This window comes from Leopardus geoffroyi, chromosome B3, assembly GCF_018350155.1.
Source record: "Leopardus geoffroyi isolate Oge1 chromosome B3, O.geoffroyi_Oge1_pat1.0, whole genome shotgun sequence".
NCBI lineage: Eukaryota > Metazoa > Chordata > Mammalia > Carnivora > Felidae > Leopardus > Leopardus geoffroyi.
This window is the reverse complement of record NC_059337.1, coordinates 138066179-138084983: the sequence shown is the minus strand read 5'-3', so window position 1 is coordinate 138084983 and position 18805 is coordinate 138066179. Positions and strand designations below refer to the sequence as shown.

The following is an 18805-nucleotide window of genomic DNA, read 5'->3' as shown; positions in this document are numbered from 1 at the left end:
CGCTCCAGTTCACGTGAGCCCAGTTGCCTCTGCCCCCAGCGAGAGGCCGGAACTTGGGCGAACCCGGTAAACCCAGAAAGAGAAGCCAGTGGGGCGGAGAGAGGGAGATTCAGGGCCGTTCCCTGTGGAGGGGTTCCAGCCAAGGATCATCTCCTTTTTCCCACGTATAGCCATGAGACATGCAACCCCTGGATGAAATGCCTCATTGCAGAGAACACCCCGAGACTCTGCGGGAAAGAAGCCACTTAACAAGCTGGTTTTCCTGACTCATTCATCTGGGAAGGCAGGAGTTGTGCCAGGCACTGTCCCTACAGGATCTCGTTTCGTTTTAGCCCCTGTGCTCTGAGATCTTGCAGAACAGGCCTCTAAGGCCCAGGGAGGGTCAGGAAGATGCCCGAGTCCCTGTTGAGGGTAGATCCTGGACTTGAACTCAGGTATGTCTGACTCCCTTGCTTCTCAGCGCAGCAGGTAAGAAGTTTGTCCTGAGATAACATTGGTTTACTTAAGAAGCCAGTTTTGTGGAGGAACAGAGAGAGTGGCATTCAGAATGCTGATGAACTTTTTAAGGGGCTTCTGGGTGGCTCAGTCGATTGAGCGTCCCACTCTTGATTTCAGCTCAGGTCATGATCCCAGGGTCATGGGCTCGAGCCCCAAGTCTGGCTCCATGCTGAGTGTGGAGCCTGCTTAAGATTCTCTCTCTCTCTCTCTCTCTCTCTCTCTCCCTCTCCTCTGACCCTCTCCCCCCCCCTCTATCTCTAAAATTAAAATAAAAATACTGATTAACTTTTTAGTATGATTTTAGTTAGTTTGATTGGTAAGAATGTATTATTTTTGTATCTAAACATATAAATAGATAAGAACATCTACAGATAAATCAGCCTCCCAACCTTTGACTTCTGAACAGGCCTACACATTTGGTGGGGACGAAGGGTCCCCCCCCCTAGCCGTCCAGCCACTCGGGAGACCAGCAGTCTGTCAACCCAGCCCCCACTGCCCCCAGCTGAGTCACACACGCTAGCGACCTTCCTGGCTTCCTCTGCCAAGGGTCCCACCACCTCTGGAGTTAGACTGAATCTTGACGCGTCAGCTGGCACCTCAGGAAGATGCACATACAGAGACGAAGCAGTATCGGAGATGGGGGGGTGCATGGGAGGGGGAGCCCTGCTGACGTCTGTACCGAGGCCCAGAGGGTCACTGACCCAGGGTCATGCCATCGTGGTGGGGATCTGGGCACCGCCTGTCCGCAGCCAGTGAGTCCCGATGAAGACACAGGACTGACTGTACAAAGAGCCGATTTGACCAAACACTGGGCATGTCACCTAGCCTCTTTGAGCCTTAGTGTCCCCAAATCTAAAGCGAAGGGCTTACACCAGGTAATTTCACGTGAGTCCTACTGGCATTATTTTATTCTTTGGAGGCCTGTCATCAAGACATGCCATTTCTTTCTCCCCTTAAAGAGAAGCGTGGATACAATGGCACTTGGGGGGGGGTTTCAAATCTCAGGGTCCCAACGCCCTCCAGGCTCACTTGTTTGAGCTGCGCTCTGGTGCTGAGTCTCCTCCTTGATTTGCCGGCACCCTCTCGCCCCCAGGGGCTGCCCGCAGACAGATCTGGGGGTCCGGACATCTTCCCTTGGGGGAGAATTGACGCTTGGGAACAGTTTTGGGGATTATACGGGTCACTAATCAGCTTCCTCCCCCTCTTCTTCCACAGTGCGACCCACCCCTAGAAGTTAAAGATTTATTCATTGATATCCAAGATGGCAAAATCCTAATGGCTTTGTTAGAAGTCCTGTCTGGGCGGAATCTGGTACGTATGTCACGAAAGGGTCAGGGAGAAATAAAAGGCGAAGGCAAACACTGATCAAGGTTTCGTTGCAGCACAGAACTGTACGTAGGTGCACCCACCTGGCCACGTGTGGTCCTGTGACAAGAAACTTAGGAAGGGTGACATTCCTTTCCCAGTGACCAAGAGTGATACAATCATGTGTAACGAAGCAGCGTCCTCCTTCTTTTTTTTTTTTTTTAAGTAAATATACTTTAGTAAGTAAATAAATAAATGCCCAGTGTTTTCTGTAAGTCTTTGAAGGGTAAAGATTGGAACTAGATCGTTAAACTTTAGCTCTTCAGCCATTGTATTGACATGAAGGATAGGAAGGATCCGGAAGATTGAGGAGAAAGTCGTCTTACCAACTGAATTCCATTACAACTGCTGGCTTCTAGAACCTTCTCAGTAGTATAATCATTCCCCCCTTATCTGCGGAAGTTACATTCCACGACCCCCAGTGGATGCCTGAAACTGTGGACAGTACTAAGCCCCATATATACTGTTTTTTCCTATTCGTACCTCCCTATGATTAAGTTCAATTTATAAATTAGGCACATTAAGAAGTACCTGGGGGGCTCAGTTGGTTAATCATCCGACTTCGGCTCAGGTCATGATCTCACGGTTCGTGGGTTCGAGCCCCGCGTCAGGCTCTGTGCTGACAGCTCGGAGCCTGGAGCCTGCCTCGGATTCTGTGTCTCCCTCTCTCTCTGCCCCTCCCCTGCTTACACTGTCTCTCTCTCTCTCTCTCTCAAAAATAAAGAAACATTGAAAAAAATTAAATTAGGCACGTGAAGAGATTAACAATAATAAATTAGAAGAATTACACCAATTCACTGTAATAAAAGCTATTTGAATATGGTCTCTCTCAACGTACTGCACTCGCCCTTCTTGTGACAATGGGAGGTGATAAAAGGCCCACGTGATGAGGTAAAGTGAGGTGAGTGGTGTGGGCTCTGTGACATAGCATGAGGCCACTGTTGACCCTCTGACCACTCGTCGGAAGGAGGATCATTTGCTTCCGGGCCGCGGTTGACCGCGGGTGACAGACTGGTGAAAAGTGGAAGCATGGGTAAGGAGGGGCCGCTGTATAAGCCACATTGAATTGAACCAGCCCATCTTGAGGTTCATTGCATTTGGGACCCTCCCCATACATGTCCATGTAGCTTATGTCTGCCGTGTATGGGTTGGTTATCTCCCTCCCATTCCCCGAGCGGGGGTGCTCAGCCTCGATGCTGTTGACATTTTGGGTCCGACATTTGCAGTCCCTGGCACTGCATTCATGGCCTCTACCCCCTGGGTGCCAGCAGCACCCCCAGGTGTGACAGCCAAAAATGTCACTAGATACTACTGCCAGATGTCCACGGAGAGGGCACGATGCCCCGGCCCACGTGCCAGTGGTGGTGACGTCGAGAAACCCTTCTGTAGAGTCTAGCGTTTGACGTGGCGTCCGTGAGCCGTTGTGGCTAATGCGGGTCCCAACTCTACCAGCCCGCTGCCCAGATCCGGTTCTGGCTACGGGCTTGAAGTCAAGAGCCCCTCCTGTCTTCAGATCTAATGTAGCTAGACTCTCATCACACCCCTTAACTCTTCCTGTCTTCACCCTCCCAAAAGCAAAACGGGAGACACCTAGTAGCAGCTCCGGGGGGGCTGTGCAGAGTCACGTCGTGAACTCTCACGAAGGGTGGACTCATGGAGGTAAAAACAGTGTTGGTGTCTCAGCAGGTCCCGCAATGAGCCAACAGCACAGTCCCCACAGAGCTCCCTGAGAAAGCGTATCCAGTTCCTTGCTCTGTGTTCCCAGCAACACAAGCTCCCACTTCGCTGCCGGGCCACTGGCCGATAGATGCCATGTCCTTGCTGGGCCTGTGTCGGGGGCCTTCGGTTCTGGAGCCCGGCTGGGAATAGGCCTCTGCTTACCCATGAGCTTGGCTGGCAGCTCACAGCTGGTGCAGCTGGTCCCCACTGGTTTGCCTTGTAACGTCGGCCACCCGTCTGCAGGTGCTTCGGTGAGCTTCAGGGTGGCAGAGTTTCCTTGGGATATTCAGCTGCTGTTGTTAAAATTTTAGCTTCTGGGGCGCCTGGGTGGCGCAGTCGGTTAAGCGTCCGACTTCAGCCAGGTCACGATCTCGCGGTCCGCGAGTTTGAGCCCCGCGTCGGGCTCTGGGCTGATGGCTCCGAGCCTGGAGCCTGTTTCCGATTCTGTGTCTCCCTCTCTCTCTGCCCCTCCCCCGTTCATGCTCTGTCTCTCTCTGTCCCAAAAATAAATAAACGTTGAAAAAAAAATTTTTTTTTAATAAAAAATAAAAAAAATAAAATTTTAGCTTCTGCCAGCACCTCTCTTCCTCTCTGTATTTGCCTCCTAGCTCTCTATCTTTCTGTTTCTGTCTGTCGTTCTCTCTCCTCTATCTCTCTCTGCCTGCCTGTCTCTCTCTCTGTCTCTCTTGTCTGTCTCTCTCTCTCTCTCTCCACCCCTCTGTTTCTGTCTGTATTTCTCTCTCCTCTCCCTCTGCCTGTCTGTCTCTCTCTGTCTCATCTGTCTGTCTCTCCACCTGTGTCTGTATTTCTCTCTCTTCTCTCTGTCTCTGCCTGCCTGGCTTTCTGTCTCTGTGTGTGTCTGTCTCTTGTCTCTCTCCATCTCTCTGTTTCTGTCTGCATTTCTCCCCTCTCTCTGTCTCTGTCTCTCTCTGTGTCTCCATCTCTGTTTCTCTGTCTCAGTATCTCTGCCTGTCTGTCTGTCTCTGTCTCTTCTCTGTGTCTCTGCCTGGCTGTCTCTGTCTGTCTGTTTCTCTCTCTGACCTGGGATAAGTGTCCACAAAGCTCTCGGCCGGAAAACTGAAACATCTGCCACCTCTAGGAGGGACTTGCCGGGTGATTTAGCAGCTGCGGGGACGCCCCGGCCGATGCTCCCTGCCTGACAAAACCGTCAGAGCAGCGAGGAGAACACGTCCCTGGAGGTCTCCGGAGAAGGAGGAATGTCAAAGCCAGGAGCCGGGTCAGAGAGAAAAATCTGACAAATCTGTCCCCTGTTTAACCTGCCTGGGCACCCCCTTCCCGCACAGACTCAAGTGAGTGAAGTCCCCAGAACCATAAATAAGCTGGATTTCAGCTGTGAGCCCCACACTGTCTCTTGAGATGAATGCGAACACGGTAAAGACAAAGAAAGGCACACCGCCACCCCCCCCCCAGCACCACCGGGCATTGAGAGCTTCGTTGGGCTCACTTCTCCTTTGCTCTGTTCTGTGTTGCAGCTGCATGAGTACAAGTCCTCATCCCATCGTATTTTCCGGTTGAACAACATAGCGAAAGCACTTAAGTTTTTGGAAGATAGCAATGTAAGTATTTGAAACACACATGCTTTTCTTGGGACGAAAGGGACATAGTTTGAAGTTCAGTGCCGGTCGCGGGAGAAAGCGTGAAAGGGGGACCCTGCGAAAGTGGCAGAATGAAACTAAGTTTCAACCTGACGGGACTCACTCAGGTAATCCTTCAGCTGGAGAGATGGTCCTGGGCTCCCTGCCCGCCTCTGATCACCTAGACGCCGACTCTGACGGACGCCCAGCCTGGAAAGGGTGGCCCAGGGCACTGACTGGCCCACTGGCCCTTAGCATCTGACGTTTGCTTCCTTATCCCATTGAATAGTAGGACCGTGGGCATGCCACCTTGGGCGACTCTCTCTTAGAACACAGACTATCTGAGAAGCAGGAGCAAAGCGGGGCTAAAGGAGATGGGGGGGGGGGGGGGTGGAGGTGGAGAATCCCAACATGTCTTCTTTCTTGGGTAGAACTCTCTACGTTTAAATTGGTTCTCTCTGTGCTTTCGGCTCTGTTTCGTGTCCTTCACAAACGCGCAGGGATGGTCTAGAGGGGAGAAATTTCCAGAACTCCTCTTTCGTGAAGTTTCACCTGTTAACCCGAGTAAAAGGCCCTCTCGGCTTGCCCGATGCATCGGCACGTGCAATAAGGCTTCAGCAGGCGTGGTCCACTTGGGGTTCCTGATGGTGAGCAACAGCAGCTGACCTTGGCTGACGTCAGCAGAAAAAGAATTTGTTAAAAGGCTGCCCAGTAGTGCACAGAATGCCCTAATAGACTGCGGAGTCGGGGAGGGGGCCCAGGAATTCACGGTGCCAGGACCGCTGCAGACCCGCCTCCCCCCAGCGCACAGCCACTGCCATTGTCCCCGCTGCCTCTGGGAGAAGAACGTCACTGCCCCCGCCCAGGAAGGAACTCTCAGCGTCACACATTCAGATTCGAAGGCCTGGGCTGCCGTGCCCCTGCTGCTGCCATGGGGGAGAGAAAGCACTTCCGGCTTTTGAAGAAGGAGGTGGGCACCGTCTCCCGTACTGTGGGGAAAGCCCCAGACACAGGAGGGCGTTCCGATGGTGGCAGCCAAAGAGCATAGTGCAGTTCGTAGCAGCATCGTTCACGGTAGCCAAAAGGTGGAGGCAACCCAGGTGTCCGTCCGTGGATGAGTGGGTGAACAATATGGCGTCTGTCCACGCCGTGGAATATTACTCAGCCGTGAAAAAGGATGGGGTACTGACACGGGCTCCTGCATGGCTGAATCTTGAAAATGTTACGTCGAGTGAAGGAAGCCAGACACAAAAGACCACTTATTCTTTGATTCCATTCCTCTGAAGAGTCCGGCACTGGGAAATCTGGACTCAGAAAATAGAGTCGTGCCTGCTTAGGGACTGGAGGGGGTGATAGTTAAAGGTAGGGGGTCTCTCATGGAGGTGATGATGAAGATTTCTGAAATTGTGGCAGTGGGCGCATACCTCTGTGAATATGCTGAAAACTATTGACTGCTGTATCTTAAATGGGTGAAGGGAACGTGAGTTACAGCTCAATAAAGCTGTTGCAAAAAAAAAGCACGTCACATATTTGTGAAAACGGCTGGCCTGTCTGTGGAGTTGGCCTCACCTTGGCCTCCTCCGAGCTCATGGGGCTGCTACTTCCAACCTGGGAGAATTAGGCAGACTCCCCGAGCCTTGGTTCCCTCATCTGTAAAATGGAAGTGAGAAATCACAGCGTGCCTCTGAGCATCGTTGAGGGTTGAGGGTGTCCGGCCGGATCGCCTTCAGCCAAGCGCCTCGGCCCGGGACGAGGGCTCTGTTAGCACCTGCTCTGACCGCCTCCCTGCCCCCTGCACCTCTGCTGTGGGGAGGGGGCTCTGGGCATGGCTCTTCTAAGCAGTGCCTCCCCTCCATCCCAAGGAGCTGTGTTTCTGTGACAACGTAGGGCCTTGGAACAGCTGCCGGGGGTGGTCCTCGCTCTTCCGGCTGGTCAACCCCTAAGGGCTTCCCTGCCCTATCAGGCGCCTCGTCTTGATGGGCCTAGAATGTAGGCAGCACTCTCCCACTGCGTCTGTCAGAACCACCCGTGTAGATGGTGGGCTTGCTTCCAACGGCCCTTCAGGACACATTAAGCAAGTGTCTTCTGCGGGGCGGGGGGTGTGCTCCACGTTGGGGACACATAACTGCGTTAGAAGCACATCTGCACGTTTAAGGAGCTTTGAGCCTGGTGGAAGAGGCCTCCCGTGGACAGGATGCTGCGTGTGCTGTCACACCAGGGGCACACAGGTCAGCAGTGAGCCCTTAGGGGTGGAAACCGGTGGCCGGCAGGTGAGGACGGCGGGCAGTGCGGGCAGGACTGGCCCCCGCCCGGGTGTGGCCCTGGGGAAGCCCACAGCTAGCTCAGGAAAGCCTGGCCTCTGTCACCCGCCGGGGGCTGGCCCACCGTCCTACTCAGTGCCTCCCTACACGGCAGCTCTGTCATTTCCTCACTTCGGAACGTTTTCCCCGAAGCTCAGCTCCGAGGGCCACGCGTGGCTTCCTCCCGGTAGGAGCGAAGTCCGGGACGATCACGTCGCGCGCTTTGATCGCCCCGCATTGGAAGAGTGCAGTGAGCCACCGAATGGAGGGGGCTGTCAGAGCCTGGGGGTCAGGAGACAGCAGGCCGCGTATGAGTCATGACATGGGACAGTGACCTTCATGTGGGACACCCCTGACGTGTGCGGAGGAAACGCTGGACCTGAATTTGATCAGCTGTGTTATTCGCGATATTGACAACTCACCCCGGCCTGCCGGTGATGAATTCCCGCTGCCCGAGTTATAAACTCGCTGCGAGACAAACCTCAGCCAGGGAGCTCGGGAGTCTCTCCCCGCTGCCTAGGAAAGCCCAGCCCTGCTGATCGGGGTTGTCAGAAGTCCCTGGCGAGCTGATAGGATCGGAGAGCGGTGTGGAATGTTTGTAAAAGGCCCGAGGGAAAGGGAGAAAGGAGTATTTGTGTGAGACGCTGTCCCCATGCTTGCTTCCCGGAATTCTGCTGGCAGAATTTCGCAGGGTGGGTTTGAGAGCATACCCTGACTTACTTTGAATTCTCCTCTCTCCCCACCAAAGAATGGTTTCTCGCTTTTGTGAAGGACTCGTGAAGGAAGAAGCAGCGAGCGTGATAAAGGCTGCGGTGGCCCGCGAGCTCTTAAGTGTGTGTTCCCCAGCCCTTTACAGAAGTGTGCACACGCCTGATCTGTGTACTCAGATTCTGTTTGCAGGAGAAAATGATGACGTGGCCAGAGGCCCTTGAACCTGAGCGTGCATATCAGAGTCAGGGTCTTTTGTGGTTCCGTACAAACTTTAGGATTGCTGGTTCTAGCTTCGAGAAGAATGCTGGTGCAATTTTGATTGGGATTGCATTGAATGTGTAGATAGCTTTGGGTAGTATTGACATTTTAACGATATTTATTCTTCCGATCCACGAGCACGGCATGTTTTTCCATTTCTTTGTGTCTTCTTCAATTTCCTTCATAAGCTTTCTATTGTTTTCAGCATACAGATCTTTTACATCTTTGGTTAGGTTTATTCCTAGGTATTTTATGATTCTTGGTGCAATGGTGAATGCGATAAATTATGGGAAGAGCCTAAATGTCCATCCACGGATGAATGGATAAGGAATGTGGTTTATATATACAATGGAATACTACTTGGCAACGAGGAAGACTGAAATATGGCCTCTTGTCGCGACGTGGATGGAACTGGAGAGGGTGATGCTAAGTGAAATAAGTCATACAGAGCAAGACAGACACCATATGTTTTCACTCTTATGTGGATCCTGAGAAACTTAACAGAAGATCATGGGGGAGGGGAAGGAAAAAAAAAAAGGTTAGAGAGGGAGGGAGCCAGACCATAAGAGACTCTTAAAAACTGAGAATAAACTGAGGGTGGATGGGGGGTGGGAGGTAGGGGAGGGTGGGTGAGGGGCATGGAGCAGGGCACCTGTTGGGATGAGCACGGAGTGTCATATGGAAACCAATTGGACAATAAATTTCATACTAAAAAAAAAAAAATCAAATGCAGGTTCAAATGCAGGTGCCTGGGCCCTACTCTGGGACTTCCTGATTCAGTAGGACTAGGAGAGAATTTGCCGTCAACCAAATCCCAGGCAGCGCTGTTACCCCTGGCCCGGGGAGCATAGTTTGAGAACCAGCACCTTCAGGATTCACCAAAGCATCATCCTATGGTCAGAACGTAGTTAAATAAATAGGTAATCCCCTGAGGGTTTCTATAATGCATTTTAACCGGGATATTTTGGAATGATGCAGAAGTTCGGGGTAGAAGCCTTATCCCAATACACTATTTGTAATGAGCCATGGAGAATTATCCATCGCGGTCCGCGATTGCTGATGTTGGTGTTCTGCGTTTGTCCAAAAATGCGTTGAATGTGGAGGTTTGGTGTTGTTAGGGTAGCATACAGACAGGCCCGGTGGACACGTACCCAGCCCTCCCTGAAAAGAGCGACTCAGACCTTTCTTGGCTGTGTGTCCCAGCCACATTACACGTGGCCTCTGTGAAACTTCCTCCCCTGAGATGTAGGGATAATAGAAGCACCTGCATTGTGGGCTTCTTGTGGGTCGAACCGGGTTCATCCTTACAAGGAGCTGAGGCTAGGGTCCGCACGTGGTAAATGCAATACACGTGTTTATTAAAGACAATCATGTTCGCTTTGCACGCTGGGGTCCCAGAGGTGGCCTCAGGCAGCACTGGACGATACAGACGAGAAGGAGAAACAGGTCCACGAGGGCATCAGAAAACAACAGGTTACACCCCGTGTTAAGCTCATAAATTGCTTCTCCCCAGGTAAAACTGGTTAGCATCGACGCAGCGGAAATAGCAGACGGCAACCCCTCTTTGGTTCTTGGGCTGATATGGAACATAATTCTCTTCTTCCAGGTAAAGTAATTTCCTCTCCGTAACGCACGGTAATGATCTCCTTGAGCCCGCTTAGTGCCAACAGAACAGAGCGGGGCCAGATCGAGGGAGACTGGGAGATCCTGCTTCTGATATATTTTGACTTCTCCGTTTCTCGAGAAAGAACCAGAGAAACCCGGCTGCCAAACAAAGTCCCTGTGATTTTAATAGTGATGAGAGCTCTGTTCTCCAGAAGAGTCTAGCCATCCTCTTGGGACTTAAAGAGTTAAATATTTGCTTCAGAAAATAATTTTGTTCTGAAGTGTCACAAAAACTGGGAAATGCTCGTGATCAAAAATCGAACTTGGAGTTACTTTCCTAAAACGACGCGTGCGCGGCAGATGTAATTAAATAGCCGGAGTGAAAGCAATAGGAAGAGGCATCTGTGGTGTGCTCTCTGTCCTTGGCCCACTCCAGCCTCTGTTTGGAGACGCAGATTCTATAGGGAAGCACAGGATCTGTGGCTGGAGTTTGAAGGTGGTGTTTAAAACTGCTCAAGTCTCAGGGCGCCTGGGTGGCTCAGTCAGTTGAGGGTCAGACTTTGGCTCAGGTCGTGATCTTGCGGTCTGTGAGTCCGAGCCCCACGTCGGGCTCTGTGCTGACGAGTTTCTATCCCGGAATAGGAGAGAGTAAGCTGATGTTTCAGCTTCTAAAATGCCCTCTTCTGAAATAGAGAGTCATGGCTCCTTATTTAGCTGCCCTCCTAAGAGTAAAAAATGGCCTGCAGGAAGGTGATTCCCTTGAGCTTTGGTCTCCTTGCTTGTGTTGCTGAGGGGAATGTGTGCAAACGAGGTTCAGGGACAACAGACTCAGTTCTATGGGAGCCTTGAACTTAACACACCGAAGGCTGTCTCTTCGAGCCTCAGTTTCCATATCTGTGAAATGGGAGCAGTGGTCAGCTCTGTGGGAAAGCCCTCTGTCAACCGTACCGTGTTATACACAGGCTTCAGCGACCAATGTTTGTTATTAAACTCTTGTATAGATTCTGGAAACATGCTGTGTAAAAAGGCAAGGCCTTAAATCCGGCCCAGATATCCATCCATCCATTTGGTAAATGTCTGTTGAGTTTCTCCTATGTCAGGCTCTGCACACACAAAGTCCTGCCCTTCTGACTCTCTGGGATCACAGAGGGCAGTCCCATAGCATAGAACCTTGTGCTGCAGGTTGTGATCAAGCTATGAGCAGAGTGCTGTAAGAATGTTCAGCGGGGGCAACTGCCCCAGAGTAGGGAGGGGAGTGAGCAGGACTTCCTGGAGGAAGTGACATCAGAGCCGGGTTTTGAAGGATGAGTAGGAGTGCGTTAGACCAGTTCAAGGACTTTGCTGTGGGTACAGATTCCTTGGGAGTGGTGCTGACATGCAGCTTCTGATGCTGTGGGGCAGGGGCAGGGCCTGGGACTCCACATTTCTCACAAGAGCCACATGTTAGGAGCTACGTTTTGAGTAGCCGGGGATTTGGTGATGGAGGGAAGGGACATCCAGACAGCGGGACCAGGATGCACATAGGCATGGGCCTTGAAGCAGCATCATGCATTCTGAGACCGATAGGCAGGAGAGGAAAGGGGTAGGTGGAATCTGGTCAGGAAGACCGGCGTGTGTGCGTGGCCAAAGCATAAAAGAGAGAGATTCCAGAAAGAGGTGAGCTTTCCTATGAGGTGTCGGTAGGCACCACGAGTCACATAAAACCGAAAGCATCTTCTGCCCACGCGGAGACCCAGTTGCACATGCGCTGGTCCCTCCAGCCAGGCTCCCTGTGGCCCGGGGTCAGACGAGGATTTGCACTAAGTCTGTCTTGGGGGGCCTGAAATGCCATTTTCTTTCCAGATTAAGGAGCTCACGGGCAATCTCAGCAGAAACTCGCCGTCTTCCAGCCTGTCACCTGGCTCGGGGGGCACAGACTCAGACTCTTCCTTCCCACCCACGCCTACCGCGGAGAGGAGTGTGGCAATATCTGTGAAGGATCAGAGGAAGGCTATCAGGACCCTGCTGGCGTGGGTGCAGAGGAAGACGAGGAAGTAAGCCATCACTCCCCCCCCCCACTCCATGCTGTTGTCCGGCAGAGGGACGGGGGTCCCCCTGGGAGAGGGCAGAGGTTGGGGGCACTAGCATGTATCAGGTTATGTGCCTGTCACTTCATACAGACTCCGAGAGCCGGGAGCGCTGTGCATTTTCAGTTTCTGCACGCCCAGAGCTGTCTTCGCAGAACGTTTGGTTTGCAGAAAAGTGACGGGGGGATTTGAATACGAGATCGAAAGGGCTTTGCCCCCATTTAATCCCAAAGTGGGAAGGGCTCTTGGATCCTTATAACACGTACATATTCGTTGTTAAGCTTCGGGGTGACTTTCAGAGACTGTACCTACTAAACTCTAATAACGGTGAAGGCTGTGACGTGCTGTGACCCCCGCACCGGCAGGCCAGGGCTCTCAGCATTGCTGTATCAGGGTCTTATGCAGCCAGTCGACAGCCCCTGGGACCCTGGGACCCTGGCCCGTGGCGGGGACAGCTGGAAAGCTAGGCCACGCGCGGGGAGAGCCACACCCGACCAGGGGCCACCCGGCTCTGCCACGCACAGACCGGGGGCCTTCCTGGTGCATCACAGCCACGTCTGCGAGATGGTCACTTATCACTGCCTGCCTTGCAGGACAGTTAGGACCATGCGGAGGCAGCTCGCGAAAGCGCCTTGCGCTTCGCCAGCACTTAATAAGCACTCCCTCACACGTCGGGTCCTCTCTCCCGGGTGTATACGGAAATAAACCATGAAAGAAAAAAGAAAGAGAGAGTGGGATCCTTGGGTTTTGACTGAGGGGTCAAGCATGGTAGAGTTGATTAACGTCAACATCTGTTAGATGTGGCTTAAAAATAAATCAACCCGAAGAGGGCTCGTTGCCAGGAGGTAGGGTGACCGTCAAGGAGAGGACGTGTTCCGTGGGGGTGATGGAACAGTCCCGATCTCCGTCGTGGCGGTGGCGGCCACAGGGTCTGTCCTTGACAAAGTGGCCTGGACTCTCTACCACCCCCATGGGAGTGACGCTGGACCGATCCAGACAAGGCCTGTGGCTCAATGGCTCGTAGCACCGTCAGCGTCCTGCCTTTGATGTTGCGCTTGGTGATGCCTTTGATGTTGCACCGAGCGAGGCCAGATGGACGGTAGAGGAGAGCTCTGTACCGCTCTTACAGCTTCTTAGGAATCCCAGACGATTGCTAAATACACATATTTTTTCTAAGAGAGTTCAGTGGCCACCGTTGGCAGATGGGCGGGGTCTCAGGATGGATTCAAAGGAAGTCGGCGCCTGGCAGGATTGTCTCTCTTTGTCCCTCACTTTTAAGTTGTTGACGTTATTTCTGTGAAACGGGATCGTTGGTGGCTTCTGTGTGCTACCCCGCGTCTCACGTTAGGTTGGCCTCGTGCCATGGCCGTTCTGACGGGTAAGATCTAACGCTTTGCCACAACAGCTGCCAAGCGGTCGCAGCCAGACGGGGTCCCCGTGTTACAACTGAGGAGTCTGAGGGCCAGAGCGATGTGACTGGCCGGAGGCCGTCGCGCTGGGAACACGCGGGGCGGGGGCGGGACGGCCGGGAGGTGAACTTGGGCCTTTCTGGCTCAAATTTTATCGCACACCCTTATTTGCTGGTTTGCCTGCCACTGAAGAGTGAGCAGCGTGTGGAATTGCTCCTTACGTGTCTGGGAATCTGGGGATACAAGGTCCCGTGTGGCTGGTGTGGGTAACATACACCTTTCTGTTCTGTGTCTCTGGGAACGGAGGGGGAGTGCTGCGTACAGCTGTCCCGGGACTCAGGGCCTGAGGCGCCCCTGGCGAGCCCGCAGCTCCTGGCCCCGCTCGGAGGACCCTCGAGGCTGCCGCGTGTGACCGCTCAGGGGATCCACCTCCTGACCTGTGTCGCGGCCACCGCGGCCCCTCTCCTTCAGGTATGGCGTGGCGGTGCAGGACTTCGCGGGCAGCTGGAGAAGCGGGATGGCTTTCCTGGCCGTGATCAAGGCCATCGACCCCAGCCTGGTTGACATGAAGCAGGCTCTGGAAGACTCCATGCGGGAAAACCTGGAGAAGGCCTTCCGCGTGGCGCACGAGGCCCTTCACATTCCCAGGCTCCTGGAGCCAGAAGGTGACTCTGGTTCCCTCCCTTTCTCTTTCTGTCTTTTGAATAACTTGCATGACAGCTGCAGCACACGTGGAGAAAAACTGGGAAAAGACAGGAAAATCGAATGAAGACATGGTTATGTTTCCTGTACGTCCACCCCTTAGTATTTTTCGATGCATCTCGTTAGAGTCTTTTTTACAGAATTGAGATCGTTCAGTATATGTATATAGTTGACCCTTAAACGACACGGGTGTTAGGGGTGCTGACTGCCCCCTGCCCACGGTTTAACATGCATGGATAGGGGACTTGGGTAGTTCAGTCAATGGAGCATCTGACTCCAGCTCAGGTCATGATCTCGCAGATCGTTGAGTTCAAGCCCCCGTCAGCCTCGCTGCTGTCGGCACAGAGCCCGCCTCGAATCCTCTGTCTCTGTCTCTCTTCCCCTCCCCACTCCCACGTGCTCTCTCTCTCTCTCTCTCTCAAAAATAAATAACCGTTAAAAAAAAAAAGAAAATCCACGTATAACATCTGGCCCCCCAGAAATTTAGTTTCTAATAGCCTACGGTTGACTGGAAGGCATACCAATAGCGTGAACAGTTAACTAACACATGTTCTGTATGTGATACGTGTTATACACATAAGCTAGAGAAAAGGAAACGTTACTAAGAAAATCGTAAGGAGGAGAAAATACATTTACGGGACTGTACCGAACTGATCCCAAAAAATGCACGTAAGCGTACCCACACAATTCAAACCCGTGCTGCTCAAGAGTCAGCTGTAGTTGTGCATCTACGACTTTTTATTAAATTTTTAAAATTTTAATTCCAGTAGAGTTAACACACGGTGTTATATTCGTTTTAGGAGTGCCATATAGGGGTTCCACAACTCTATACCTTGCTCCGTGGTCACCATGATAAGTGTACTCGTCATCCCTATCACGTATTTATAGCTTACTTGTTTCTACTCACCATTAAGTAAATTGATTAATTAATGAATTAAGTCGTTAATGATGACATAAGCCCTTTGCCCGTTGCTATCGTGTCTTTGTTATGTGTTTTTAATGGCTGCACAACGGTCCATCTAGTGGGCGTCCCCAAATTTACTTAGGTCTACCACTGGTAGACATTGAGGTTGTTTCGAAAAGAGTCACGTTTCTATACAACATGCGGCAGACCTCTTACTGAATAGAGCTCAGTGTGCATCTCAAGATTATTTCCTTCGGGCCCAGATCCCATCCGCGGAATACCAGAGTTGGAAAGTACATGCCTTTCTAAGGCGCTTGGCTGTCTGTCAGGTTGATTTCCACATGAGTTGGGCTGATTTGGGACTCCCTGCAGCAGTGAGTAAGGGTCATGGCTCACCAGACTCGCTGATGGGGCCAGCTGAGAGTTGGCTGCTCCCGCTGGGGGAATTCAGACCGCAGGGAATAATGGACAGCCTTGGGAATGAGGAATCCTGGGTTCCACATCCCGCCCCTTCTCTTCATCAGCCGGATGTGAGACTTTAGCCAAATGATTCATCCTCCCTGGGCGTAAATTTCTCAAGCATAAAATAAAGAGAAAAAAAACCTCAATGGTCTGCAGGACTCTTCAGCGACAAGTGTCCCTCGATCCTGTTTAAAAATCACGTGTTGGGGCGCCTGGGTGGCGCAGTCGGTTAAGCGTCCGACTTCAGCCAGGTCACGATCTCGCGGTCCGTGAGTTCGAGCCCCGCGTCGGGCTCTGGGCTGATGGCTCAGAGCCTGGAGCCTGTTTCCGATTCTGTGTCTCCCTCTCTCTCTGACCCTCCCCCGTTCATGCTCTGTCTCTCTCTGTCCCAAAAATAAATAAACGTTGAAAAAAAAAATTAAAAAAAAAAAATAAAAATCACGTGTTGATCGTCCTACTAACTCCTGCGTCTCTCTTAACAGACATCATGGTTGACACACCAGACGAGCAGTCCATCGTGACTTACGTGGCACAGTTTCTGGAACATTTCCCGGAGTTGGAAGCTGTATGTTTGTTTCCTTACCTTTAATTCAGAAACGATTTCCACCCACCGGCCGTCAGACAAAGCGCTGATGAAATGAGCAGTAATAATCAAAACTGGGTCTCAAGTCCCTCGAGTGTTGCCTTGGCACATTTTAATTTCAGAATCATGGATAAGATGCTTTACATTTATTTTTTTTATTAGTTTTAAAGGTTTATTTTATTTTTGAGAGAGAGAGAGAGAGAGAGCACGTGTGAGCAGGGGAGGGGCAGAGAGAGAGGGAGACCATTAGCACAGAGTCCAACTCGGGGCTTGAACCCACAAACCGTGAGATCGCGACCTGAGCTGAAATCCGGAGTCAGCTGCTTACCTGACTACAAATCACTGTAAATGATTTACATTTAGAAGCAGGATGGGAAGTTAGGCAGCCATCCCTCTTGCCAACGTCTTCCCAAACCAAACTTTAGACTGTAAAGATGTTCCCTTGTGATGTGGGTTGGCCACCTGATACTTTAGCCGTCAGATGGAACATTCTAGCAGTTTACCAGATTTTATCCGAGTGTGAAAAAATATGGAGGACAATGACATTTCAAAAGCATGTCTTCTTTAAAAAGAAAAAAAAGGCATGCCTTCTTATTTTCAGAATCCCAGACCGTACTTGGAACAGAATCAGACCTTTCAGAAGTTATCGTGGCTCCATTGAACCTCCACCCACCCCGTGCCCAACCTTGAGATGGTAATAGTGACAGCAACAATGTGACGATAGACCTTTATTGAAATCCTTGGTAATTTACTGGGCTCACTCAGGGCGACTCAGCAGTAAGCTGGATGGATGAGGTCCCTGACCTCGTACGGCTTTGCTCTCATAGCCCAAAGAGTCGACAAGTGAGCAAGCACAGAATTTTGGGTAATGGGAGGTACTAGCCAGAGCCAAATTAGCATGAAGAGCCAATCCAGGGGGACACAGGGCTGCACTTTGAGCTGGAGGCTGGTCAGGTAAGCGCCCTGCATGTATCTGGGCTGACTGCCCCCTACGTCCAGACGTGGCTTTGTGTCACGATCCTCGTGTTATAGATGAGAATACAGACGGTCGAAGAAGCCTACGGGCCTCCCCAGGATCACGGCTACCAAGTAGAGAGCTGGGGTCAAACCACAGCTCTCTGTGACTCCACGCTTCTGGCTCTTGGGTCCCTTACGACCACTGGCTGGAACCCAGGCCCCATTTTGTGCAGCTCCGAAGAGCTAGTCCGAGGCCACGCCTTTGGTTCCATTCCCTTTCTGTGTGCGTGTGTCCTGTCTGTCCCTGCACCACAGATCACTTCCCAGGGTGCTTTAGAAGGAGGAATTCCATGGGCTGGAAACGGCAGTTCTGCCGCTTAAAGCTGTGTGACCTTGAGCTGCTTACTTAACGTCTCTGATACACGTCTGTGAGAGGTGTCCGCAGTGAAATGAAAATCTTACCCACACTTCAGAGTTGTGTCAAGAGTAAATAGACGATGTGGAGTATGCAGTCTTGTGCCTGCGACAACAGTCAACGCTCAGCAAATGGTGGTGACTGTCACCGTTTTTGTAATTCAGTTTTCCTAGGCCCTCACGAAATTTGGAAATACTAGACACCAGGGCTTTTATTAGCCCCGAGCTCTTAAGCTGTAGGCAGAGTTTGAAACCGGCTGAAACTTACCATGTCTGTGTGAGTTAAGGTCACCGCCAGGCTTCAGCAAATCTAACCCTTGGATCTCCCCCAGTGCTGGGGTCAGAGGCTGGGGCTGGGACGAGAGAGACTGGAGGAAATATGACCCCTGAAGAAAGCGGTCCCGATTCACAAAACACCGTGTACCACTGCGACACTGGCTGTGTCCTTGCCCCCAAGGGAATCCACATGGGCCGTCCCAGCTAACCTAGACACCCACTGAACTCTTCCTTAACAACTCAGCTGAGTTTAGCTCATTTTATTTACTTATTTTAAGCGTTTATTTGTTTATTTTGAGAGAGAGCACGCAGAGGAGGGGCAGAGGGAGAGAGAGAATCCCAAGCGGGCTGTGCAGTCAACGCAGAGCCTGATGCAGGGCTCGATCTCGTGAAGCACGAGATCGTGACCTGAACTGAAGTCAAGAGTCGGATGCTTAACTGACTGAGTCACCCAGGTGCCCCAAGTTTAGTTCGTTTTAATAAATCTCTGCTAAGCCCTGGTCAGCCATGTAACCAGACCCTGCACCTAGCTTTATGGCCCAACGTACGATTTATTTGGGTAAATGTATCGTATGTGCTTCGAAAGAATGTGTCTTAGGTAGTGACACATTCTGTCTCTCTCTCTCTCTCCCTCTCTCTCACAAATAAATAAATAAAAGGAAAAAAAAAGAATTGACATTCTTTAAATACCAATTAGATGGAGTTGGTTAATATGCTCTTCTAATATTCTGCACACATACGGATGTTTTTCCTACATTTCCTATCAATTAGTGTGAGGGAAAAAGGCTAAAAATCTCCAACTTGTGGTTGTGGAATTGTTTCTCGGTTGTTCGTTTTTGCTTTATGGTGTCGGCGCTATGCTATCATGCACATTTAAGACTGTTGTATCTTCCTGATTTCTCAATCGTTGTATTTTCCTGCAATTTCGATCTTTGCCTGGAAGTCTGCTTTGTCTGATAGGAAGATAGCCATATAGCAGCT

The 18805-nt window shown here is 51.5% G+C and overlaps 1 protein-coding gene across 6 annotated transcripts in view; it reads left to right on the top strand.

Moving 5' to 3' along the window:
- CLMN (calmin) overlaps positions 1-18805 on the top strand; it is a 111827-nt gene that overhangs the window by 78684 nt on the left and 14338 nt on the right. For all 6 annotated transcript variants that reach the window (XM_045451975.1, XM_045451977.1, XM_045451973.1 and 3 more), the window contains exons 3-8: positions 1714-1809; positions 5076-5159; positions 9960-10052; positions 11894-12084; positions 13998-14191; positions 16077-16159. In XM_045451975.1, coding sequence (XP_045307931.1) covers positions 1714-1809; positions 5076-5159; positions 9960-10052; positions 11894-12084; positions 13998-14191; positions 16077-16159 — 741 coding nt within the window. The remainder of the gene's footprint in view (positions 1-1713; positions 1810-5075; positions 5160-9959; positions 10053-11893; positions 12085-13997; positions 14192-16076; positions 16160-18805) is intronic.